Source organism: Podarcis cretensis, assembly GCF_951804945.1.
Source record: "Podarcis cretensis genome assembly, chromosome: 1".
NCBI classification, from domain to species: domain Eukaryota; kingdom Metazoa; phylum Chordata; class Lepidosauria; order Squamata; family Lacertidae; genus Podarcis; species Podarcis cretensis.
The window spans coordinates 289,503-314,663 of record NC_137170.1 but is presented as its reverse complement, the minus strand read 5'-3'; the positions used below and the strand labels follow the sequence as shown (position 1 = coordinate 314,663).

The 25,161-nt window shown below is 55.0% G+C and overlaps 3 protein-coding genes and 1 long non-coding RNA gene across 4 annotated transcripts in view; 2 read left to right on the top strand and 2 right to left on the bottom strand.

Moving 5' to 3' along the window:
- Positions 1-364: 364 nt before the first annotated feature.
- Positions 365-3,133, bottom strand: ZNF511 (zinc finger protein 511; the record flags this gene model as incomplete). Its single annotated transcript, XM_079963714.1, has 6 exons — positions 365-710; positions 1,452-1,649; positions 2,087-2,211; positions 2,516-2,738; positions 2,840-2,910; positions 3,020-3,133. 6 exons carry the CDS (start codon positions 3,131-3,133, stop codon positions 614-616), a joined length of 828 nt encoding a protein of 275 aa, XP_079819840.1. The 3' UTR covers positions 365-613.
- Positions 3,134-3,215: 82 nt separating this feature from the next.
- TUBGCP2 (tubulin gamma complex component 2) lies at positions 3,216-13,308 on the top strand. Its single transcript, XM_079987721.1, has 17 exons — positions 3,216-3,428; positions 3,563-3,691; positions 4,114-4,308; positions 4,713-4,872; positions 5,497-5,704; positions 6,050-6,249; positions 7,183-7,372; positions 7,545-7,690; positions 8,452-8,632; positions 9,024-9,204; positions 10,297-10,469; positions 10,718-10,846; positions 11,351-11,471; positions 11,966-12,109; positions 12,213-12,341; positions 12,602-12,765; positions 12,983-13,308. The coding sequence occupies exons 1-17, from the start codon at positions 3,258-3,260 to the stop codon at positions 13,092-13,094; spliced, it is 2,733 nt and encodes a 910-aa protein (XP_079843847.1). The 5' UTR covers positions 3,216-3,257; the 3' UTR covers positions 13,095-13,308.
- Positions 13,309-14,174: 866 nt separating this feature from the next.
- LOC307204393 (erlin-1-like) lies at positions 14,175-25,032 on the bottom strand. Its single transcript, XM_079955950.1, has 11 exons — positions 24,890-25,032; positions 24,691-24,772; positions 24,473-24,519; positions 23,485-23,546; positions 22,185-22,310; positions 18,623-18,696; positions 18,304-18,362; positions 17,182-17,273; positions 16,193-16,282; positions 15,484-15,563; positions 14,175-15,301 (listed from the first exon to the last, which is right to left on the bottom strand). Exons 2-11 carry the CDS (start codon positions 24,724-24,726, stop codon positions 15,071-15,073), a joined length of 897 nt encoding a protein of 298 aa, XP_079812076.1. The 5' UTR covers positions 24,727-24,772; positions 24,890-25,032; the 3' UTR covers positions 14,175-15,070.
- Positions 18,703-25,161, top strand: part of LOC307208873 — a 33,327-nt gene continuing 26,868 nt past the window's right edge. The window contains exon 1 of the long non-coding RNA XR_013835257.1: positions 18,703-19,633. This is a non-coding gene — a long non-coding RNA (uncharacterized lncRNA). The remainder of the gene's footprint in view (positions 19,634-25,161) is intronic.

Genomic DNA, 25,161 nt, shown 5'->3' with positions numbered 1-25,161 from the left:
ATGTCTGACTTTTATGAATTTTTAGATTGAAGTCTTAGGGTGTATAAATACTATATTTGAGGGAAAATAAAATTGTCTGATAACAATATCCTAAATGTCATGCCAATTATACGGGGCTTGGTAGCTGGTTGATCTAGATGGACGCTTTGTGCCCTTACTTCTGCCAAAAGACTGATATTGACTGGAAAGATAATACTTTGGCCCCTTTTGATTAATGCAGAGACGGTAGGACATTTCTTGCAACATAGGAACAGATTATTTTTAGATGCAGATTGTGTATTTTGTGCATTTTGTTCAGAGAGAGATGACCCTCCATTTGCCTCTTGTGGCTTAATCAACCAGCTGTTCTTTTCAACATCCAGGATTCTGTAAACACCAAGCATTTTATTTTCAAAAATACAGAAACGATTTTCACCCTCCGCACACAACTCTGGTCCTGGGGACTCCTGACCTGCAGGAGCAGCTCCCAGTTGGAGAAGGACCCAGTTCACTGTCTCTGCCAGGTAGGGCAGGCGCACCTCCCTACACCAGAGCCCACTTTGCCTCTGCTGAAGGGTCAAAACCAGCTCCTCTGCCTAAGGAAAGGCCGCCTGGGCTTTGCAAAAGTCTTTCTTCACTCCGCCACTTCCTGAAGTTCCTCTTTGGCCTTCTTTTTTCTGCCTTGGAAGCTGCGCTTTGCCCCTTGTCCAAAGCAAACAGTGTGTGGGACACTGGAAGAGAAGGAACAGCAAGAGAGCTTTCAGTGTCCTCATGGCCAGCAGTAAAAAGGGCTCCGGGTGGATCAGAGGTTTGGCTGAGGCTTCTCAGGTTTCCAAATGCCATATGCGAGCGCTGCTGTTTAAGATAACTTGTGTGACTACAGAAGGCCCAGAAATCTATTGAAATTTGTTACGCTTTCCTGTTGCTCAGCCACTCAGGCTCAACAATGGGTGTAGTTCCTTATTTTAACTCATTTCTGGTACCTCCAGATTGAGCTCATGTTACCACAAGTGCATGAAGCGTTGTCATTTGATTAGTAAAAAAATTACTCAGTCACCAGTTCAGTAACTAAGCTATGCAAACATATATACATGCAAACGATATTCCAAAAGCAGAACAGCTCTTCCTGACTTATTCCAGAGGCCAGACTTACACATTTCAAGACGATACTACCCTGTGCTTCTTTGGGAGGAAAGGGGATATGTTTAATATAAATGAAATTAAAATAACAACAATATTAGTTAGTGGCAAATCGCCCGGAGTTTCACTCACACAATGCCATTCATGCAGCTTCCAGCCATTCTAAAAGATTTGGGGCAGGATTTTAAGATGAGATATCTATTTCTCTTGGAGGTTTTGTGACCCTTTTTAGTTTGTGGCTGACTGAAGAAGCAAGCGTTGACATCGTTCTCCACACACAAAGAACAAGCGGATGCTAAGATGAGGACGGCCGCTCCAGGAGAGGCACCAACCTGGACCTGTAGAGCCGCCTCTCAGGCGGCGGTAAGGCTGGCGTGTCCTCTGCCCCAGGCTGGGGCGGCTTCTCCTCTGTGCTCTCACTGGGGCCGACTTCCATGGCATCGTCCGCTACCGGCTCCCTGCAGTCTTCTCCCTCCCAAACATCCATCGGGAAGGCGCTCTCTCTGGAGGGAGATCTCGCTGCCTTTGTGCTGGCGCAAAAACACAGCCCAGAGCAAAACCCTTGCAAACTTGCTGCTGCCACCACCCCAGTTTCTCTCACCACATGGAGGCTGTCTGTGAGTCCTGGCCCTTCTCCCTTGTCAGCTTCTTCTCCCCCCAGCCTTGCTTTTCTTCCTGCTATATGCAGGCAGGAGCCTGGGTGGTGCAGCAGTCACAGTGGCAGGCAAAGACTTTTTAGAAGAGGATCTAAATCCCTCCCCACCCATGAGGCTCACCAAGTGGCTTTGGGGCCAGGCACTTCCTCTCAGCCTCACCTACCTTGGCTCCTGGGCGAAAAGGGCAGGATTCCAAAGAAAGCCAAAGAGTACTAGATTTGTCTGCTCCCCCCCTGCTCCATGTCCGAAGCCAGTCTGCTGAACAGTGAGCATGTCTGCCTCCCCCCCGTTACCCACACCTGAGTACTTACCTCTTTGCCTTCACGGGTTTATCAAAGCGGAAGTCCGATGGGTAGCAGTGAGCTCGGACCAAGTGCTCCTTGCGCTCTTTGCTGTTCTTGAACTTCTCCGGACAGCTCTCAACCAGGCATTGGTACTAGAAAAGGGGGCAAGAGGGGGCTGGTCAGCATTTGGGGTCCCAACCACTCAAACAGAGGTGGGCTTTTTAAAAAAATCTCTGATATCTTATTGCGTTTTTCTATTTTGTTGGCAGCAGCCCAGAGTGGCTGGGGCAATACAGTCAGGCGGACAAGATACAAATAATAAAATTATGATCATGAAGAAGCAGCTGGCTTCTGGTGCAATGGTCTATTATAGGGAGCATAAGCCACTTCATGGAGCAGGCGGGAGGATGTGGGCCGCCCGGGCTGCCTTGTCTGCCAGGGGCCTCGGGCTCTCACCAGGCTGCGCTTCTCCGCCATGACCCCGAAGAGGGCGTCGTGCCACTCGAGCAGGTGCAGGTGCAGCAGGTGCGCCGAGGGGAAGGCGCGCTGGCAGGCCGAGCAGGCGCTGCGGTGAAGGAGGCCGTAGTGGTGCTCGCAGCTGGCCAGGGAGTCGAAGAGCTGCGCGCAGCCCACGGCCGGGCACGAGAAGGCGGCGGCGGCGGCGGGGGCGGCGGGAGGCCTGCGGGAGACACGGGGGAGGGGGGTTGCAAGGGGCGCCCAAAGGCCACCCAGACCCGCCCCGCCGGGAGGGGAGAAGGGGCGCCCGCGGGCGACGCTCACCGGGAGGCCCCTCCGGGGGGGGCGCTGGGCTGCGCATCCTGGAGGCGGAGATGCCGCTGGATGTCGCCGTCCTAAGGGGAAGGAAGGAAGACCCGGATGACGCCACTTCCGGGAGGGCCGCCCCCCCCGGGCTCCCCTCTCCCCCCCCTCCCCGGCCCGCCCGCCCGCCGGCCGGCCTGCCTCGAAGAAGGGGTGCTGCGCGGGGAAGCGGAGCCTGGCCGGGCGGAAGCGGAAGGGGCCTCCGCCTCCTCCGCCTCCTCCTCCTCCGTCTCGCTCGCCTTCCTCGTCCCGCATCCTCCCGCTTTCCTCGCCCGCTGCCGGAAGAGGCGGGTCTCTCTCTCTCTCCCGCTTCCGCTTCCGCTTCCTCTCCCGCCCGGCGCTTCCGGGTCCCCGTTGCCGGGGAGACGCCTCCCGGTCCATGGCGGCCATGAGCGAGTTCCGGCTCCACCACGACGTGAACGAGCTTCTCCGGCTCCTCCGCGCGAGGGGCTCCTGCGGGGAAGGCGGCGCCGAGGGCTACGTGGAGCTGCTGCAGAGGAGCCAGAGCGGGCCCTTCCTCGCCACCTCCGCCGCCGCCCTCGGAGCCAAGGCGAGCGAGCGAGCGAGCGAGGCCCCGGGGGGGGGAGGGAGGGAGAGAGGGTGAGAGGGAAGGAACCCCCCCCGGGACCCCCCCCCGCCGGGCGCTGACCCCCCCGCTGCGCCCCCCCCGTCTCCCCCCCGCAGGTGAAGATCGCGGAGTTTTCTCGGACGCCGGAAGACTTTCTGACCAAGTACGACGAGCTGAAGTCGAAGAACACGCGGCACCTGGACTCGCTGGTGCAGCTGCTCTCCAAGCTGACCGAGGACAAGGAGGTGAGGAGAGGCCATCGGCGCGGGACAGACAGGGGACCCAGAACGGGAGGCGGGGCAGACCTCGGCGGGGTCCGTCCCCCCCGAAGCAGCCCCAGCCAGCCATTCCTCAGCCCAGCCCAGCGCTGTCCTTGATACCTGGCGCTGGCTCCCCGGTTCCCCATCAAGAGAAGAAGCAGGCCACGGTTGGAGGGTCCGGAGCCCCCGCTCCCCTCTCTCCCTTCCCACCCGGCAGACTGACAAGAGAGAGACAGGTTGCTCTGGCCTGAGGCCTGAAATTGAATTCGGCCCCCTGAGGGCTGCAGGTTGCCCACCTTGGCTGTCATATATCAAGACTGGGGAGGCAGCTGGGAGATCCACTCTCCTTGTGGGCTGTGGCTCTTTGGTGCCGTTCCTGAGTTCTGCTTTTTGTGGGGCTTTTGCAGACCCTCCAGTACTTGCAGCAAAATGCCAAGGAAAGGGCAGAGCTAGCAGCCAATGCAGCGGCCAACAGTGGCGGAGCCAGCAGCAGCAGCGTCACTTTCTCCATCCCCTCAACAACAGCCAAAATGACCGTCCAGGAGCTGGAGGAGCTGCGGAAGCAGCTGGGCACCGTCACAACCAGCTCCAGCGCCCCACAGGTCCCTCTCTTCTCTCGGGTCCCCTGATTTGTTATTTGGGAAGGGAGGGTTCTGCTGCAGCCAAAGCCTTTGGGATCTCTCTCTCACACACGGCAAGCCTAGGATGGGAAGCCAGTGACCTCAGTGGGCGGCTGCTGGAGGTCCTTAGCTGGGCTCCCTGTAGCGCCTACTTCAGAGGAAGTTCTGCCTTGTCCAACGCTCCAGGCAGGTGGGCTGCTCTCCGGTTTGCCAAGGGGACTAGGGGTGGGTCCTGAGAGACCTCCCTGGGTGCAAATGCTGTGCCAGCCTCTTTTGCCCCCTGAGCAAAGGGGGCAAGAACTGGCAGCGAGTGGGAGCCCTGCTGCCATGGCTGCTTGATAGTTCAGTGTCTGGGCTGGTCTGTCACTCGCTCTCTTCCTTGGCAGTCTCTTGAGCTGGTGCGGAAGTCGCTCAGGGACAAGCAGAACAGGAAGAACTCTGGGCAGCCCATCCCGTCCTTTCCCGCCTGGGTGTATGAGAGGCCGGCCCTCATCGGGGACTTCCTCACGAGCTCCAGCCTGAGCCTGGACACCACGGTGCCTATAGGTGAGTCTTGCATGAGAGGAGCAGAGAGTCTCACAGCCTGGGGCTATTTCTGCCTCCCCTGCCTGCTGGATGTTTCTCTGGGACCCTTAATGGGCAGCTGGTGATGCTCTGCCAACGTGGGTCTGGGCAGTGCAGCGCGGAAGGTCCAGAACACAAGAAGAGTGGGGCGGCTGGATCAGGCCAAAGGGGCCTATCCATTCCAGCATCCTGTCCTCACAGGGGCCCACCAGATGCCCCCAATGGGAAATCCATTGGCAGGATCCAAGCCCAAGAGCCCTCTCCTCTCCCATAGCCGCCAACAACTGCCAGCTTATCATAGATTAAAAACACATGAATACGAGTAGAGTTTTATTCGTGAGCCCAGCAGGCACAATAAAAAGTGTCAAACAGCTTGACGTAAAAAAATAAGCACACAAAACCGTGTCCAGGTACACAAAATATCAATAGGGATAAAGTCAAAGAGCATTTCAAGGCAGCCACCTGTCAAATGCCCTCTCCTCTCCCGGTGGTGGGAGACCTTGCTCTTTTTAAGAATGGCCAGCTGCCCTTTTGGCCCTCGGGGGGTTCCCCAGATGCATTTGTTTGAGTGGCGCCGGTGCATGACGTGCCGCTTTCCTCTGCCAGGGACTTTGCCACTGGCAGCCCAGGAATCTGCTGTGGTGGAGGACTTGCTCTACGTCCTGATTGGGGTGGATGGTCGGTACATCACTGCGCAGCCACTGGTGGGCAGAGAAAGCCGCACTTTCTTGGTGGATCCCAACCTGGATATGTCAGTCAAGGAGCTGGTCACCAGGATCCTCCCCGTGGCAGCAAGCTACTCCATCATCACCAGGTAGCAGCCTGGGGTTCCTCATCAGGGACGGAGCTGGGGGAGGCGAAGAGGACGCAGCGACAACCTGTGTCCCATCCCTCCGGCTGAGGGCTGGGTGGGGGGGGGGGCCTCTGGGGTTCCTCCCACCTGGGGGCTGCAGCAGCTCAGAGCCCCAAAGGCCCCTGGAGCTCAGGGAACCTAGGGAGCTCCCTGCTTCCTCTCATTGCTGAGCTGCACAAGAACAAGGCTTCCGTGCATCTCGGGCAGGTGGGGCGGGGGGTGGCATTGGTGGGCCACGTTTCTGGTGAGGCCCAGAGGTGCTGGGGCTGGCTTCCAGCAGCAGCTCTCTGTCCCACGCCCTGACAGGTTTGTGGAAGAGAAGTCTTCCTTTGAGTACGGGCAGGTGAACCACGCGCTGGCGGCCGCCATGAGGGCCCTGGTCAAGGAATACATGACCCTGGTGACGCAGCTGGAGCACCTGCAGCGCCAAGGCCTGCTCTCCCTGCAGAAGCTCTGGTTCTACATCCAGCCCACCATGAGGACCATGGAGATCCTGGCTTCCCTGGGTGAGTGCGGGGCAAGGTCTCTCTGGGGGGCAGCGAGCAGGGTGTCTTTCTGGGCAGCCGCCTTCTCTGTCTGCTTGCCTCCTCCCCGGGAGGGAGGCTTGGACCTTGGAGCCCCAGTGCCAGGAGAGGGCGAGACGGCTCTGCTTCATCAAGGGGGGCGGTGGAAGGAGCTGGGTCCCTGTGTCCAGGTGGGGCTCTGGCTCTGCCCACTGCTGGGATGTTGCTGCAGGGAGGGTCCTTCCAAGGGAGTCCAGCAGCCCGGGGCTGAAAGGGGTTCCCTCGTGCCACAGTCAGTCTCAGGTGAGGCCAGTGATTGGGTCATTCCTTTTCCTGGGGGCAGCAAAGTCAAAGGGGCTCCCTCTGGGCCTCCCCACCCCCTGGAGGGAGGACCAGGGCCCCCTGGGAATGCCACTCCTCCTCCTTCCCACAAGGAGCCCCATCCCTCAGCCCTAGAAAGAGGAGCTGCAGAAGCTGAATAGCGTGGAGTGGGGGGACATTCTTTGAATAAACAGTTCTACATGATTCAGATTCAGCACAGCGGCTTGGCTGGAGCACCTCAATTGCGATAAGTGCACTTGAGGACAACCAGGGAGTGGCAGAGGTTCTGTTCCTGAAGTGGTTGCCAGTAGCCTCTTTTCAGAGGTTCTTGGGCACCTTTGGGGGCCACAAGTGACCCCTGAGAGGCAGGTTTCGCTTCACCAACCCCAAGGGCCTATTGAGCCTTGCGGAAACCCTGCCTCCGCTCTGGGTGCTCACCTCGTAAGCCGGTGTCCCAGGCCACAGTCCAGAGCAGCCATCTCCTGCTGACCCCTTTTCAGATGGGGGGAGCTCCTGCAACATCCAAGTGTGTCTGCCATGGATGGGCACCTGTGCCCTGACCAACCCAGGCTTCAGCGGGACGTGACTCTTCTTGGCCTTTGCTTCTTGTTGCAGCCACTTCTGTGGACAAAGGGGAGTGTGTTGGAGGGTCAACACTCAGCCTGCTGCACGATAAGACGTTCAACTACACAGGAGACAGCCAAGCCCAGGAGCTCTGCCTCTATTTGACCAAGGCTGCCAGTGTCCCCTACTTTGAAATCCTGGAGAAATGGATCTACCGAGGCATCATCAATGATCCCTACAGGTGGGCGGAGGAACACGTCCTTCTCTTGGCATGTGAGCTGGAGAAACCTCTGTGGTCTGTTGGGGAGTCCAAGCAGGGTGCTGTGTCCTGGGACTGCCTGGATGAAGAGCCCTGGGGAGCCTCCTGCTCTGCGCCTCCCTGCCATGGGCCTAACCGCTTTTTAATTCCACAGTGAATTCATGGTGGAAGAGCATGAGCTCCAGAAGGAGAAGATCCAAGAAGACTATAATGACAAGTACTGGGATCAGAGGTACACAATTGTCCAGCAGCAGATCCCCTCCTTCCTCCAGAAGATTGCAGACAAAATTCTCAGCACAGGTGAGGAGCCAACTTCCTGCTTGACAGGAAAGCGGGAGGGGAGGAGGGAGGGTCATGCAGTGGATGGAGAAGCCCCCAGGCGGGGCGGGGGGGGGGAGCAGTTCATAGAATCATAGAGTTGGAAGAGACCACAAGGGCCATCGAGTCCAACCCCCTGCCAAGCAGGAAACACCATCAGAGCACTCCTGACATATGGTTGTCAAGCCTCTGCTTAAAGACCTCCAAAGAAGGAGACTCCACCACACTCCTTGGCAGCAAATTCCACTGTCAAACAGCTCTTACTGTGGAGTGCCTGGGAGGTCTGGTTCCCTTTGCAGCTCTTCCCTTCTACCTCTGGGCGAGTCGTATGGAAGATATCCTGTGAGATTTTTTCTCAAGCTCCAAAAGCCGATCGTTGTATTTATCTGGCTTCTTTCCATTGCCCTCCCATCAAGGAGGGAGATGACAGATGAAGAAATTGAGGGGATCCTCATCAAATTTGCAGAGGATACCAAACTGGGAGGGGTAGCTACTGCTGCAGAAGACAGAATCAGGATGCAAAAATACCTGAACGGATTGGAGAAGTCAGCCCAAACTAACAAAATGAGTTTCAGCAGAGACTAATGTCAGGTTCTGTGCTTAAGTTTCATGCATTGGGAGGATGAGAGGGACAGCAGGGAAGGGAGAGGAAATGTGCTCATTTGTTTGTGTACAAGGTCTGAACATCGTTTAGGGAAGAGCTGAGCCCGTGCTCATGTCCCTTTGTCCCTCCCGACCTGCAGGGAAGTATTTGAATGTCGTTCGGGAGTGTGGCCGTGATGTCACTTGCCCCCTGGCCAAAGAGGTCATCTACACACTGAAGGAGCGAGAATATGTGGAGCAGATCGAGAAAGCCTACAACTACGCCAGCAAAGTGCTGCTCGATTTCCTCATGGAGGAAAAAGAGCTTGTGGCCCACTTAAGGTTTGCTTCCTTCCTTCCAAGTGGCATCTCTTGCAGGCTGCTTTTCTTCTCCATGCCAACTGGGACAGTTTTAGGGGCTGCTGATTTGGGAAATGAAGGGGCAAAAGTGTGGAGGAGCTTGGGCAGGAGGAGCTGGGGGGGGCAGGGGCCACGGGACCCCCACCCCAAGAGAGAGTCCTCCCATTTCTTGCCTCCCAGCTGAATTGCAAGGGGCTGCTTTATTGCAGATGGCATAAAGATTCTTGCAGCACATCTTATTCCAAAAGCCAGGTCCGCTTCTTCCTGTTTCTACCGGGCGGGAGGAGGCAAGCGGTGGGTGAGGGCTCCCTCTGCTCCTGCCTCCTCTGTTCCTGCCGCAGTGAGTTGACTGGTGGCCCCTTTCTGTCAGCAGGTCCATCAAGCACTACTTCCTCATGGACCAGGGGGACTTCTACGTCCATTTCATGGACCTCACCGAAGAGGAGCTGAAGAAGCCGGTGGACGACATTGTCCCCACCCGGCTGGAGGCTCTGCTGGAGCTGGCCCTGCGGATGAGCACAGCAAACACAGACCCCTTCAAGGATGACTTGAAGGTAAAGGATGCCCGGCACAAAGGCAAGGCCTCAGGGCCCCAGAGGTGCTGCCGGTGTCTCCCCATTGAGCCTGGGCAACCCCGCGAGTGGCTTTGGCTTGTCTAGCAGGGCTCTGGGGGACGTTTGGTGTGGAGCCCTTGCCCACCCAACCAAAGAAAATACTTTTTGCAGATAAAGTTGCTCAGATTCAGGAAGAGGTAGACTCCACCACGGAAGCAGGGTCAGGCCAGGAGAGTGCTAGAATCCTGTCTAGTCAAGTTGCATAGAATCAATTCCAATCTGTTACCTCTGAGGATGTGGACAGGCTGCTTGGACAAGTGAAACCAACCACCTGTCTCCTTGATCCTTGCCCATCCTGGCTTATAAAAGCTAGCCGGGAAGGGCTGGGCAATGGGCTTCGGGGGGTAGTAAATGCTTCTCTCTGAGGGAGCCTTCCTAGACCCGCTAAAAGAGGCGGTTATCAAACCACTTCTTAAAATACCATCTTTAGACGTCTCCACCCCCATCGTTCTGCCCAGACACTGAGGTCCAGCGCTGTGGGCCTTCTGGTGGTTCCCTCACTGTGAGAAGCCAAGTTACAGGGAACCAGGCAGAGGGTCTTCTCGGTAGTGGCACCCACCCTCCCACCAGATGTCAAAGAGAAAAACATCTACCCCACTTTTAGAAGACATATGAAGGCAGCCCTGTTTAGGGAAGCTATTAATGTTTGACGGACCAATGTGTTTTAATACTTTGTTGAAAGCCGCCCAGAATGGCTGCGAAAACCCAGCCAGATGGGTGGGGTATAAATAATAATAATAATAATAATAATAATAATAATAATAATAATAATAATAATTATTATTATTATTATGGGCGCACAACCCCAGAGTCTGTCAAACTGGCCCGTACGGGCAGGGGTACCTTTACCTTTACCTTTATGGAGCGTTTCTGCTGGTTCAGGGTTTGACTTTGGCCTCACGGACTATCAGTGAATGAAAATTCAAATATTTGCTATCATTTGTTTGTTGACAGTCTGGTCCCATGCTCTGTTTGGCAGTCTGAGTTTCTGACTGGCCTCCTTCCTCTCGCGGCCCTTTTCCCTCTTTCCAGGTTGACTTGATGCCCCACGATCTCATCACGCAGCTCCTGAGAGTCCTGGCCATCGAAACCAAGCAGGAGAAGGCCATCATCCACGCAGACCCCACGGAGCTCTCGCTCAGCGGCCTGGAAGCCTTTTCATTCGATTACATCGTGAAGTGGCCTCTCTCACTGATCATCAACAGGTAAGGCAGAGCAGCTCAGCTGATGGTGGCTCATCCTTTCCATCCAGAGGGGGCAGAGCACAGCCAGCCATTGTCCTGATCCTGATCCTCCTTCCTCCGTGCATGTGCCTCAGTCAATGCATCATAGGCCTCCTCGGTGCCTCTGGAGGAAAGAGGGCTGGCTGGCCCCTGGCCCTGAGGTAACCTGCCTTGCCCCCTCCGGGCCCTGGCCAAGCAGCAGCTCCCCCACGCCTCTCCCCATCTCCTAGGAAGGCCTTGACGCGCTACCAGATGCTCTTCCGGCACATGTTCTATTGCAAACATGTGGAGCGCCAGCTGTGCAACGTCTGGATCAGCAGCAAGACGGCCAAGCAGTGCTCCCTGCACTCCTCCAAATGGTGAGCTCTCCCAGAGCCAAGCAGGCCCAGTCGCCAGCAGAGTCTCTGAAGGCGGAGGCCTAGAGCGGAGCCTGGCCCCTCCACATGTGCCGTGGGTGCTCAGCCCACTGAGCTGTGGCCGCTTCCTGGGCCTTCCTGCTTTCTGCAGAACGAAGACCCTCTTGGATGGACGGGGCCAATGGGAGGGCATTGGGCTGCTGGGTCCCCTGGCAGCAAGAGGGTCTCTCCCTGCAAGTCCTCTGGCCCTGGGAGCTCCCCCTTCAGATTCTGGAAGGGGGCACTGAGGATTCAGAAGCCGCTCAAGGGGCAAAGACCTTGGTAGTCAGAACTGGGGGCGGGTGTTTTCTCCTTGCTGCCTTCCTCCCCCCCCCTCCCAATTGCAGGGCTCCTCCTGCCTGGCACTGGTTTGGGCTCCTTCCTGGGCTTCTGGGCAGCATCCTGCAGCCCCACGGGGGCTCTCCTCCCATCTACCCCTCCAGGCTCCTCCCTCTCTCTCTTTCCCAGGTTTGCTGGCGCCTTCACTCTCCGCCAACGAATGCTCAACTTTGTGCAGAATATCCAGTACTACATGATGTTCGAAGTGATGGAGCCAACTTGGCACATCCTGGAGAAGAACCTGAAGTCGGTCAGTTTTGGGCCAGTGGCTCTCAGAGCCTCTGTGGGCCACACCAGGCCCCCGAGTCCTCCTTTTGCCCCCCATTGGTGGGGCTGGGTGGGGCCTCTGTTCCCAAGGGGCTTTCTTCTTTTTCCACTAAAACAGGGGCTTCATTTGTGAGTTGGAAGGGTGTCAGGCTCTTTTGGGAAAGCAAGGTTCTGGGTGGTAAGGAGCTTTCTGCTGTGCCAGAGAGCCTGAAGTAGCTGCTCACAGGAGGCCACTGGCCCAGAAACCCCCTTGGCTACATTTTAGCTTCTAGTGCTCCCTTTCCTCCAATGTGACAGTGAGATGGAGCTCCCTTTGCCACCTGCCTCAGCCCCTGAAAATAAGGCTTTGTCATCGCTAGCTCTGCATGTTGATTGTAGCAAAAGAACAGAGAACTATTTCTGGCCATGGCTGTTTCCGATTCCCTCTTTGCTGCCGGGGGGGAGGGGTTCTGATGGGCTGCTGTCTCCTCTGGGCAGGCTTCCAATATTGATGATGTCTTGAGCCACCACACCAGCTTCCTGGACAACTGCTTGAAGGACTGCATGCTCACCAACCCAGAGCTGCTGAAGATCTTCTCCAAGATGATGTCTGTCTGCGTCATGTTCACCAACTGCATGCAGGTGGGCTTCCTCTTGCGTTCCTCTGTGCCATGGGGAGCGAGGGGCACCCCCTAGGTGCGCCAGCGTGCTCTGGGCTCATGCCTGCCTTTGTCCCACCCACCAGAGATTATCCCACAGCATAAAGCTAGACAATGAGCTGGGACGCCTGACGGTGGAGCACGGGACCATGAGGGGACCCCCCACCGAGCAGGAGCGCACAGAGGAATCCTCCCGGAAGCAGCTGGCGAACAAGGTAGGGGTTCAGGGGAGGGTGGAGGTGCCTCTTCATTTGCAGATCCCAGCCCTTCGCTCAGGAAAGCACCTCAGGTGTGGGCAGAGCCCTTCTCTCGTGGTGCTGAGCACTATCTGGCTCCTTCCCAAGTCCTTGTGCTCTCCAGGAAATCCTGCCCCAGGATGAACCATGGCAGCAAAGCCAGGGCCGCTTCCTTGCCTGCCCTCCCTTCTCCCTTGTGAGCCTTATTTCTCTCTCTCCCCCCCCCCCCACCTCTGCAGCTGTCAGCAGAGCAGGCCGATACCATGCACGTCACCTCTGGCTTCGAGGCCACAATTAACAAGTTTGACAGCAATTTCTCAGCCCACCTCCTGGACCTGCTGGACAAGCTGAGCATCTACAGCACCAACGACTGCGAGCACAGCATGATCAACATCATTTACAGGTGAGCAGGGAGCAGCATCTCTTGGGCAGCTGGAGGGAGCCTGGGGCTCGTGTGGAGGCTCTGTCCTCCTCCCAGCATCAGGGCGGCTGTGCAGGGAATGGCAGGAAGGAGGAGGTTGGACTCTGCAGACCCTGCTCTTCTGCTCTGGCAGAGGGACTTCCTGGTCACGCTCCTGTGCTGCTTCCACCCTCCTCTCCATCTCTCTCTCCGCCCCCAGGTTGGACTTCAACGGCTTCTACACGGAGCGGCTGGAGCACATGTCTGCCGAGCGGAGCCAGAAAGCCGTGCTGCAGGCGGGGCCCCCCAGGCCTCTGGTGGCCACCCAGTGACCCCCTTTCCTCTCCCCGGGGGCTGCACCCAAAACTCCCCGGGTAAATTTAGCACTTTTATTGCGTAGGTAGCCTAGAGCTGCAGCAACACACTCCCGCTGCAGCCGCCATTGCTTGTCCATAAAGAATTGTGGCGTTTCTGGATGCTTCTACTTTTTCAACGCAGCTGAACAATTTGGTGTATTTTACTTGACATAAAAAGTACCTGTAAGCAGTTCTGAAGTCCTGTCATGTGACACAGGTGGCGGGAGGGAGGTGTTGAGGCCTATGAGATGGTGATGGAGCCAAAGGGGGCTCAGCAAGGCCCCACCCCATAACCTTGGGGCAGTGGGTGGTTGGATGTTCACCCACACTGCGTCCTACATGCTCTGTTGGGAAAGAGGGTCCTTTCCATTAGACTGTCTTAGTTGTGGGCTTGCCAAAGAGGACACCCACACCATATATTGAAAGCTCCCTCGTAACACCCCAACATGCTTTTGAATTCTGGTGCTGGAGGAGACTCTTGAGAGTCCCATGGACTGCAAGAAGATCAAACACATCCATTCTTAAGGAAATTAGCCCTGAGTGCTCACTGGAAGGACAGATCCTGAAGCTGAGGCTCCAAGACTTTGGCCACCTCATGAGAAGAGAAGACTCCCTGGAAAAGACCCTGATGTTGGGAAAGATGGAGGGCACAAGGAGAAGGGGACGACAGAGGACGAGATGGTGGGACAGTGTTCTCGAAGCTACAAACATGAGTCTGACCAAACTGCGGGGGACAGTGGAAGACAGGAGGGCCTGGCGTGCTCTGGTCCAGGGGGTCACGAAGAGTCGGACACGACTAAACGACAACACCCCAACACACACACACCCGCAAGGAGGGAAGCTTCTTGCTTGTTCATACGGCATTGGCAATGTTGCTGCAACCTGCCTTTTTTGGAGCTGAGAAACTTGGCACTTCAGACTCACTCCCTTCAACGCCCCCCACCCCATTAGTTTTCTGCTCTGGTGAAATGCAGTGTGTGTGAGATGAAGAGCAGCTTGTTAAAGGCTAGAAGGCAACCATCGAGGAGATGCAGCACAGATGCAGATGCCACAGGAAAAGATTATGAAAATAACTTTATTTTCCCTTAATCCAAAAATCAACATTCTGCATATATCTCTCACTCTTTTGAAATAGAAGCCATACAAAAAAAGCCAGGAAAGACTTCCAGTCAGCAGGTTTACCTTCCACAAATGCATTTTTAAGTTCTGAAGCAAAGTCTGCCCACCAGTTTAATCCAGTTTACAGTTACAACCCAGCAAATGCGTCCCCACTTCTGCACACGTCCTGGCATGGCGGTTCATTCAACCTGGCCATTGGCTGTTGGCCCCCAGAATGAAGACACTCTGAGCCTTTGGGCATCTCTGCAAGGAGCATCCAGTACCATGTTGTGGGGTGGGCTCCGCAGAGGGGCAATGCCCCACCCAGGGGACACAGAGAAAGAAGCAATGATAAAGCAGCACAACACACCCACACCCAAGGGAGCTTCACCCTAAGCCCATCTGCTTAAAAGTGCTACCTGGAGGAAGGTTTTGAGTGAGGAACACTCTCCAAAAGGACAGCAGATGCTCCTTCATCACAAGCAAACCCTGCAAGGAGACTAAAGAGCAGCTTTCCAAGAAAACCCATGACCATGCAAGCACCAGTGGTAAAATCAGACCCCCCCCCCCACTTTTGCTGTGTCAATGTTGTCCTCACAGGAGGTCTGCGGTAGAGTCTACCCTCCACGGACTTAACGGCTGAGGTCCTCCAGAGCATCCCCCCCCACACACCCCTCCTCTGTGGGGCAGATGCAGCAGCCATAAAACTCCCATGAAAGCTGGCCCTTGGGCTGTGGAGGACCACACAACTTCAAGGACGGTTTGTGCTGCCCTGAATAAGGCAGATCTGAGGCAGCCAGTGAGTTGCAGTTTCAGACCACGGAGCAGACACGACGGCTGGTGCAGCAGAGGCATCATGTGGCAGCTGCCGTGGCAGAGCTGGCCCCGCCTCCCCCGTGCTGGAGGCGCAGCTTCCCTGCTTTGGAGAGGAGACGGCTGTCTCTAGCAGTCCTCGCCTCTGCCGGCTCAAAGGCGTAAGAGCCCAGAAAGAGGTTCGGGGGGAGGCTGCTGCCAAAGTAGAGCCTGCTGTTGGAGGCCACGGCCTGGTACCTCATCAGCTCCAGGAAGGCAGGTGTCAGTTTCAGCTGCACAGGGCAGGGGGAGAGAGGAGGAGAACGAATGAGGCAAGGATTTCTGTGCCATGAGCATCCACGGGATACTCACAGTGTAGCCATCCTTCCAAATGAGCAGGAGTTCTGCGTTTCTGAGGCAAAATCCTTTTCCTTCTCCCCAGCACACACATGGGCAGCCAAGAGTCAACACCCACCTTGTTCGAGGCAGCTGCTTTCTGGGCCATGTAGAAGTTGGCGTCAGCCTTCGCCTTCTCTCGCGCCAAGAAAGCCGTGTCTGGGAAGGGACAAAGGAAGGCAGCTCAGGAGAAAGGAGGATCACCAGGATGCCCCCTGGAAACCCACAGCAAAGCAACATGCCACTCAAGCACAGGCTGGTTTCTCACTGGTTCCACCCATGATGAAGATAATAAACAGCCCCAACCCCACGGTCCAGAGGATTCACCAGAGCAGAAAGCAGCCCCTTTTCTGCCTGCCTCCTCCCTGCCCACCTTGGCTTTGGGGACCTGGCTTATGCTTTGCGCACAAGGCTTTGGGGACAAGACACACAAACACACACACCCTTCTCACTCTCCATGAGGCACATGGCTTGTGCAGGCTCTGCAGATCTGTTTTTCAGGCTCAAGCAATCTGAGCCAGTGAACGCAAGTGAATCTGGAGCAAAGGAGCCCCTGCCTTGGGCCACCCCAGTGGCATCCACAAGGCATCAATGCTCAACTATGGCCAGACACCCAGGCTGCACCCGGACTTGGCTTCTCAGTCCCCAGAAGACAGGCAAAGTCCCAGTGCTCTGTTTGACTGCAGGCAAAATGCTTGTGGGTAGCACAGCCAGAGACGCGGGGTTATTTGGCTCACAGCTTCTGCTTTGCTGGCAGGGAGGAGGTAGAGGTAAGGGCTCATAGCTACCTTCAAGCTCAGAAATTTGCTTCTCCATCAAAGTCTCCATGACCCTCTGCTGGCAATGAATCTTTGCCACCTGAGCCGCCTTCTCTGCTTCTGTGAGGAGAGAGCAGTCAGTCAAACACCAGCAGCCAAGGGCACCAATGCTCCAGAGCCAGGCAAAGCCGAGTCCCACAGCCAGCGCTCCAGGACTCCCGAGAGGAAATCCGTGGCAACAGAGCTCTAGCAGCAGGCAACCAAGAGCCCCAAAGGGCCCGCAGGCCTGGCTTGCGACACACCGTCACTGGGACCTCACAGGCCACGTCCTCTTCTCAGGCCTGCTAGGCCTGGGGAAAGAAGACACTCTGGCCTCTGCCAGAAGTGAAGTCGTGGCTCTCCAGGCTCTTGCTCCAGGCTGTCTTTGCAACCAGGCACTAGCAACTGTTTGCCATGTCAAGCAATAAGCTACACAGCTGCCACAGGATTCTCGTTCCACATTTGCCAGAAACTGATCTTTTATTGCGGCAGCCTCCACACTTCAGAACTCCCTGTCTATTGACACCAGGCAGGTGCCTTCATCACTGTGGCCTTTTTGGCGCCTGCTAAGAATATTTTGTTTAAGACAAGCCTGCCCAAAAATGTAAGATTTTTTATCCATCTTTAGCTTGCTGCTTGTTTCAATTCTTATCTAATTGTTTTAAATAGCTGTCTTTAACTGCTTTATTCATTTTATGCATTTCATAAACCACTTTAGGATTTTTTAACAATTACATGGTATATAAATTGTATGAAACAAATATGGCACTGTGGAGTTCCGTTTTTCATGAGGTTTGCAATGCATTTTTCTGAAATGCTTTTTGGATGTGTCTAGATCCAGCCAGAAGCCTAGAATCTAAGGTCTTTGTGCCACACATGCCTCCCGCCCCCCCCGCCCCCCCCCATTTTCTGTCCCAAGGGAAGATAAGGGACCGGGGGTGGGGGGAAGAGAGAGACTCTCCCAAAGAGAGTCTGGTTACCTATGACGGCCCTTTTCCTCTCCGTCTCGGCCTCCTTCTCCACCACTCTCTGTTTCTGGGTCGCTATCAGGAGCTTCGTCTTCTCTGCTTCCCTGAATGGAAAAACAGGAAAGGTCCTTCCCTGCTCCTCCCTGGTGCGGGGCCCCAGCCGCCCTCCCCCCCTGCCCTGGGAAGGAAGGGGCCCTGGGAGCGGGTGGCTGACCCCCCCCCCCTCTGCTGTTTGCATCCCAAGGTGCTGCGCAAAGCAGGAGCTTGGCCTTTAAATCCCCTCCAGCTTTTGCCCTGCTCCGGACTCACGTGTTTCCTTTTCCAGCACTGGATTTTGGCCCTTCCCTTCACTAGACAGAATGTTTTCTCATTAAGATACATGGTGTGTTTGGGGGGAAATCCAAAAGATAAACATTTGCACTTCAGATTGTCACCGGTCCTGAAGAGTTAATGAGCTGCCCAAGATGTTTTTCCTTCAGCCTTCCAGCCACATCTCTCAGCCTGCTCTGCCCAATACCTCCAGGCACCACCGGTGGTCTCCAACTCCTGCCATCTTCTGCTAGTTTTCAGCAGTCCAACTGACGGCCAGCTACTTCTCCATATGCCAGAATCTAAGCCCCAAACCCCCCGAATAACCATCTCACTCTTCACATGCCTGCCCTTCCGCCATAGAAGGGCCAGACCTGAGCAATCTCAGGCATGGCCCAGAGCAATCCAGCAACAGCCTTGGTTGCTCCTTTCCTCTTTGCAGGGGCCTGGCAAGCAGAGACACTCCGCTCTGATTCTCCTGGCAACTGGAGGGCAGCCCAGGCCTGAAAGCCCTGAGAAGGAGACGTCAAGCAAAGCCGGTGGGCACAAATCCACAGAGGAGGAGGCTGTCCATGTCTACGAAACCACGCTGTGGCTGTCTACTACCTTCATTGCCAGACGGAGGAGATGCCTCAGGAGAGCAGGGGCTGAGGAGCCCAAGGGGAGGTGAAAACTGGTGGAGTTCAGGTCCAGCCTGCCTGCCAGGGCTTCCCAGAAGAGACGTTTGGTTGGCCCCCGTGGGAATCCTGAAACACCGGCCTAGAGCCCCTCCCTGGCCCTGTGCTTTGGCCTGACCTTTCTCTGATGCTCTCAGCAAATACTCACACAAGTTCAAAATCTCTTCGGATGGCTTCTGGGATCTTGGGCTTCGTCACACGCACTGCCTGCACACACACAAAAGCCAGCAGACCTCATAAGACTGCAGCTGCCCCCCAAGTGCAAGCTCCTCTGCTGCAAAGAAAGGAAGCGCCCCCTGCATCTGGGCCCGTCCTGCTGGACTGGACCCCCCAGCCAGCAATATGGCAAGTTTCCACTTTCGACAGAGGGAAGCTCTCCCTCCTCAACCTGCATCCCCACGCAGAGAAGTGGGCTAGTCCTAAATCCACCAAGATCCAGGAAAGGGAAAAGGGAAGGGGAGCATTACCTGGATGGTGAGACCTGGAGCCATGGCATTCAGATCCTGCTGCAGGGCCAACTTCAGATTTTCATCTATTTGATCTAGGATTAGGGGGAGAAAAGATGAGAGGCAGCATCAGCCAAAGAGAGTCCGCTACACAAGAGTCCCAGCCTTTCTCCAGCTGGCTCTGTGCTGCCTGCACTGACCAGCCGCAATGGCTTCAGGTCAGTCTCACCTGGAAACGCTGCCAGGACTTGACCCACAGGAATTCTGCATGCACCGCAGATGTTGCGCCACTGAACCACATGCATCCCCTGTGCCAACCACAGGCAAGAGTCAACAAAGACACCAGACTGCCCTGCCAACTGCCCAGCTGTGGACGGGGCCCTCAGGCAACCCAGTCGTAGATTCCCAAAAGCAGAGAATCGGATCTGCCAGACAAGCCCAAGAACAGCTGGCAAAATATCAGGATGCCATAATAAATATTGTTCTCACTACCAAGAGTAATTCTGTGGTGCTTAATGTGAAGCAGAATACTTGAAACTCAGACTGGGAGCTCTGTGGGTGTCTCTACACAATGCCCAGCTGCCAGCTGCATCTCTCTCCTAAAAATATTCTTCCTCTTTCAGAAATCCCAAATTCCCCAAGCACTCCATCCCAGTCTGGTCATGCAGCCTCTTACCCTGCCTGCCAGACATCTAAGGAAACAGGAGTGCAGATTCTGAAATGGGAGCCGGTCCAACAACACAAAAGGCTCCTGCATTCCTCCTGACCCAGCACCTCAGGAGGACCAGGAACACCCAGCTCTACCTCTCCTTCAAATCAGAAACAGCGAGGGCGGTGAAGGTCCTGTGTGAGTGTCTGGAGGCAGTTGGCGGATGGCTGAACCGCGACAAGACAGAAGTACTGTTCTTGGAGGGCGGGGGTGGGGGACTCCCTCGTCCTGAACGGGGTAACTGTGCCCCTGATGGACCAGGTGCGCAGCCTGGGAGTCATTTTGGACTCACAGCTGTCCATGGAGGCACAGGTCAATTCTGTGTCCAGGGCAGATGTCTACCAGCTCCATCTGGTATGCAGGCTGAGACCCTCCCTGCCCGCAGACTGTCTCACCAGTGGTGCATGCTCTGGTTATCTCCTGCTTGGACTACTGCAATGTGCTCTACGTGGGGCTACCTTTGGAAACTACAATGAATAAAGAATGCGGCAGCTAGACTGGTGACTGGGAGCAGCCACCAAGACCACATAACACCGGTCTTGAAATACCTACATTGGCTCCCAGTACGTTTCCTTTTTTTTTTTTTAATAATATTTATTAAAAATTTTCCAGAATAAAAAGGAAAGATAGCAAGAAAGAAAGAAAAAACAAATATGATTTACACTTGGTTTCAGTGGCATCTTTCCCGGACTTCCCCCCCCCTCCCCCTCTTGTATTCCATTTCCCTTAAATTGATTCCACAGATTCTTACCCCAAATTTTAAAACCTTATTTGTAATTTTAAATAACCCATTTATTCCAAATTAATTTATCTTATTTATCTTAATGAACCATTTCTCCTTATATTTTATATAATTCCCTAAGATCGACCCCATTTCCCTTCCACGAATTCCCCTATTTTCAAACAACAAACATGAAAAAAGAAACGAAAGAAATAATATATAATTTTACAGCCTTTGGATTCCAAATCCCCCCCCCCCCCATTCCCCGGTTCCAATCCCCAAAGTTCATCCATTGTCTACTGCCAGCCTGGTGTATCCACGTCTATATCTCAACTCCACTTTGCCGTCTTTTGATAGCTTTTAATTTCAGAAAGTCCAATCTCGAAAAAACTCTCAGAAAAAGTCATTGTTCTTCCATCCAGACCTCTATGTTTAAGAGTCTAACTTAAATTCTATTTCTTGGTCCTTTTAAAGTCTGGATGTTCCAAATACTCCGGCTTCAAATTTGGTCCAGGTCTTATTCCTCAGGTTGCTTTTTCCTGTTCTGCTGCAGAAAACTTCTAATTCAGAAACTTCTTGTTCTCCACAGAGGCTTTTGTTATTCAGGAACATAACTTGCGTCAAGTCCCTTCCTTTCTTCAATAGATAAATCCATTATCTCCTTTAGTATAGAAACCTCTGTAGACAAAATAATGCTTCGTTTTTGCAGCTTTCCCAAGAGATAACAGATCCTGCTCAAATTCATAGTATTTTTCCACTTGCTGCTACTGTTGCAATGTCCCAGCCTCTCTCTAGAGGGAATATGGTAACTTAATTTCTTTCAAAATCAGACCCAAAAGTCAAATAACTTGTTGCCTTTATTTCCAATAATTTATGTCCAAATTGTAACAAATCTAACCAGCAAAGCCATCGTAACAAAGTTCTCTTTTATTTTCCTGCTTTGACAGCTACTTTGACAGCTGTCAAAGTTTCTGTGTCTCTTCACCAGTCTCTCATAGCGGATCGTTCCCGGTTCCCGGGGGGGTTGCATTTTAGTTCCCACAAATCAGTCTTCTCCTCCAGCACAGTTATTGTAATTTCCCTTCGTGAAGTTAAAAATTTTTTTCAGGTAAACAAGTTCATCTCTCGATCTTAGTTGTCAAATCCTTGCGTTGAGCCATCTACAACGGCGGGGGGGGGGGGGGCGGACTTCCTTTTTGCACTCCCCCCGCTCGCTCCAAATTCAAAGATCAAATTTCCCTTTTAAGTCCAATCAATTTACTCACGGGTTGTTCCTTTTAGTCCAAATCCGAAATTTTCAAAGAAGAAGTCGTTGCTCTCCGCCGAATGGCATGCGGCTTCGCTGGGCAGGGGAAGCATTGGACTCACAGCACCACCCCCCCCCCGTCACCCGCTCCGCAGCCTTTAAAAAGGCTCCTTCGCGGGTCGGGGGGGCGCAAACGGTGCCCGCCGAGTCACCAAGTCCATGGGCATCTCCGCCCATGGTTTTTGAGGGTCCCCGCGTCGCCGGCACGGCTCCCAGTACGTTTCCAAGCACAATTCAAAGTGTTGGTGCTGACCTTTGAAGCCCTAAACGGCCTCGGTCCAGTATACCTGAAGGAGCGTCTCCACCCCCATCGCTCAGCCCGGCCACTGAGGTCCTCCTCCAAGGATCTTCTGCTTGTTCCCTCACTGCAAGAAGCGAAGTTACAGGGACCCAGGCAGAGGACCTTCTCGGTAGTGGTGCCCTCCCTGTGGAACACCCTCCCTCCAGAAGTCAATGAAATAAACAACTATCTGATTTTTAGAAGACATCTGAAGGCAGCCCTGTTAAGGGAAGTTTTTAAGGAATGATGTTTTTATTATTTTTTAGATATGTTGTAAGCTGCCCAGAGTGGCTGGGGAAACCCAAGCAGATGGGTGGTGTATATATGAGAAAATATTATCCTCCTCATCATCACCACCATCGTCATCGTCATCAGGTGAGAGCTGGAGGACAAAGTCCTGACCCAGCGAGAGGCACAAGACCTCTGTGGGCTTCCTCTTCCATGCAGTCCCAGAAGAGGAGGGACGGAACTGTGTAAACATCCTTGCTCCACTTCCAATGCACTGGACGTGCTTTGGGGAAAGGGTACCAGCAAAAGCAAGCCCCCCCCCCCCGGTCACCTGCTTACCAAAGAGCTCAATGTAGACCTCCTGGAGGGTGTGGGCACTGCAGAACTGGTTGAGCTCATGATGGACTTTGTTGAAAATGAGGGTCTTGTCATAATCTGCAGTGTAATTCTTCACAACATCGTAAACTAAGAAAAGGAACAGCAGAAGTGTCACCGGAAAGTCACTCTGATGCCATTGGTGCTCTCTCACCTGTCAGGCAAATTCAAGATCTTGGTGCTCAGCGTTTCTTGAACACATAGGAGCTATTTCTCTGAATTACTCACAATTTCTATCTAACAACTGAATATGACTTGTAAGTATAAAAGATTGCCCACACATCTGAAGCCGGATCCTAGCTATATTTACTCAGAAGGAAGTCCAACTGGTTTTAGTGTGATTTACTTGCAAGAAAGTCTGCTTAAGGCTGCAGCCCCAAAAAGATGGCAGTGGCCTAATGAGCAAACGTCCTAATTTTTACTCAGCAGTTCCGAAGTGAGCAGCTCTAATGAAAACATTACAATGTGATGTTACGGGAGACTGATAATATTTTTCTTCCTATGTCAACTGCAACTGAAGGCTTCTATGCAGACGTCCACCTTTACAAGTCCAGTGAGCAGCAGTTCCCAACATCCTGCAAAGCCTCGCAGGGACTGTGGTGAGAGCCAGGCCCCAGCGGGAGTCAGTCTCTGCTTTTTCCTAGAAGCCCAGCTGCGAAGCTTCTTCTCAGAGCTCACCCTCTGCCATCCCCAAGAAGCCCTGTCCTGCGCTCCTTTTCCAGCTGGTGCCCTTCCGGACCCCACTTCCCTTCTCTTCCCCCTCCTCCTGCCGCCCCAGCCACTCCCCCAACCAGAACAGCTCTGCCCACTGCCTCCCCTGCAGGTGCCCAAGGAGAGTCTCCCTGCCGGATCAGCCTGCCCCACACAGACAAACACGCCTTTGACTCTGACAGATTCAGAAGCAATTTAGCCTTTTCGGCTGGACCAAAATCAGTTCCTTCAGAGGGTGTAAGTCTCGCTCATGCCAGTCACCAATAACAACACTGAAGAGCATCAGAATCCGGACCCAGCCCTGGCTGTTTTCCATCAGCCTAGCAACCCTTACTGAGCCAACATCAAAAGTCAGGAACAGTCAACAGAAAACCCTCCTTTTCAGCAACATGAGCCCCTCCAACTTCCCTCTGCAATCCCCTTTCCATGCCCACCAACCCTCCACCTCCCTCAGCTCTTGCTGCTGGTGAGCCCTCCCGCCCCTGTCTCTGAGGGGCTCTGCTTCTCTCCTTCCTCCAGGATTTGCTTTCAGGCACAGGAAAAGGAGCCATACCTGCATGTGGAGCCAACATGTTCACCACCTCTATCCGATCAATGTAGATCATGACTCCTCCACTGCAAGGAAAAAAGGAGGAAGATGCGCTATTGCCACCCCTTGGGGCAAACTCAGTTTCCTGCAGCCTTTCTCTACACCAAGAGGGAGAGAGGCAGAGACAGCGTGCACAGAGTTTAAGTGCAAGAGAGCCGGGGGTGGGCAGGGGGCTGGTCTGAGGCAGCTTCCTACTCTCATCTCAGGGTTAGAACCAGGAGACCCCAGGTAACCTTTGGCCCTCAACAATGGGCACAGGAGCAAGTGGCACAGACCGCCCAGCTGGGCTGCTGCACCAGCAGCACTTCCCTCCACAACACAAACTCCCGCCAGAGCCAATGACGACAACAGCCTTTGCGGTTCCTCACAGCCTGTGTCACGGAGCGGGTGGCAATGAAGCCGCCGGCCGAGTGACTTGGAACAGACGCAGGTCCCACGGTTATTGCACTGCTATTGGCCCAGACTGAAAGTTAATCTACACCTCTACTGAGCAACGTGCAAGAGAAAATGAAGAGGAAGCAACACAGGACTCTAGAGGCAACCCCAGCTCCCGTCTTTGCCTTCACACTGCTACAACTGAAAGATAACTAGGTAGCCTGGCTGTGTCCAGCAGCTGCCAAGAGCCAGACTGGGGCACCTGCCATACACCTGACTAGCCCCCCCCCCCCGCCCCTGGCAAGAGAAAGGCCAGCAGCCCCACAGGAGAGCATCTTTCCCAAGATGAGCCTGTTGGCTGCTTGCAGCTTCCCTTAAGCAAACTGCCTTTGAGCCCTTTGGTTCCGGAAGAGATTCCTGGCAGACTCCCACCCAACACATCTCAAAGAAGCAGCCAAGAAGCAGAGCCACTGACAGGTGCTTCCAGCCCAGAAAATGCCGCTCCGGCTCCCCCGCCTAAGGTGCTCCTCCCTGCACAGCCTCCGACGCAGCCAGAGCCAGAAAAAGGGCGACCCACCTGGTCCCGCAAGGCACGTTTTTCACCTCGTCCGTTTGCAGCGTTGTCTGAAACAGAAGGGAGACTGAGCAACCCTGGCCGGGAGGGAGGGAGGGAGGGAGGGCGGAGATTCCCTGCCAACCCCAGAAGCAGCAGCAGCGGGAGCGGGGAAGGTCCCGCCTGCTCCTCCCCGGCAGGAGCCCCTTTCCCGCCTGGCAGCTGGCAGGCGAGATACAGACCTGGACGGCCCTGGGCGTGGTGACGAAGGGCAGCATGAGGTGGTAGCCCGGGCCGCTGAGGGTGGCCAGCAGCGCCCCGCCCCTGGGGGGAGAGAGAGAGAGAGAGAGGGGGGGGGGGGGCTGAGCGGAGAGGCCGGAGGGGGTCCCGGGGGGGGGGTCTCCCCTCCCCCCTCCCCCTCCCCCCCTCGCCCCGCCTCACCTGTAATAGACGGCCAGGTGGCCCTCCTGCACCTTGTGGACGGAGGCGCCGAGCAGGAGGAGCAGCGCCGCCGCCGCCCCGGCCAGACTGGCCCCGGCGCTGGCCCAGCGGGGCGGGCGGGCGGGGAGGGAGCGCGGCGCCCGAGGAGCCGGGCCGGGCCAGCGGCGGGCGGCGTCCCCCTCCCCGGCCAGGCCGCCGCCGCCGCCGCCGGAGGAGGACATGGCGCTGGCTTCCTTCTTTCGCTCTCGGGAGCCGCATGCGCAGAAGCGCCT

Excerpts from the sequence above, each read along its gene's own strand:
- TUBGCP2 (XM_079987721.1), top strand. The coding sequence starts at position 3,258 with ATGGCGGCCATGAGCGAGTTCCGGCTCCACCACGACGTGAACGAGCTT. Across the intron at positions 7,691-8,451 it reads AGACAAAATTCTCAGCACAG|GGAAGTATTTGAATGTCGTT; the intron begins GTGAGGAGCCAA and ends CCCGACCTGCAG. Across the intron at positions 10,847-11,350 it reads TCCCTGCACTCCTCCAAATG|GTTTGCTGGCGCCTTCACTC; the intron begins GTGAGCTCTCCC and ends TCTCTTTCCCAG.
- LOC307204393 (XM_079955950.1), bottom strand. The coding sequence starts at position 24,726 with ATGCTGCCCTTCGTCACCACGCCCAGGGCCGTCCAG. Across the intron at positions 16,283-17,181 it reads GAGGAAAAGGGCCGTCATAG|AAGCAGAGAAGGCGGCTCAG; the intron begins GTAACCAGACTC and ends CTCTCCTCACAG. Across the intron at positions 15,564-16,192 it reads GCAAATTTCTGAGCTTGAAG|ACACGGCTTTCTTGGCGCGA; the intron begins GTAGCTATGAGC and ends GTCCCTTCCCAG.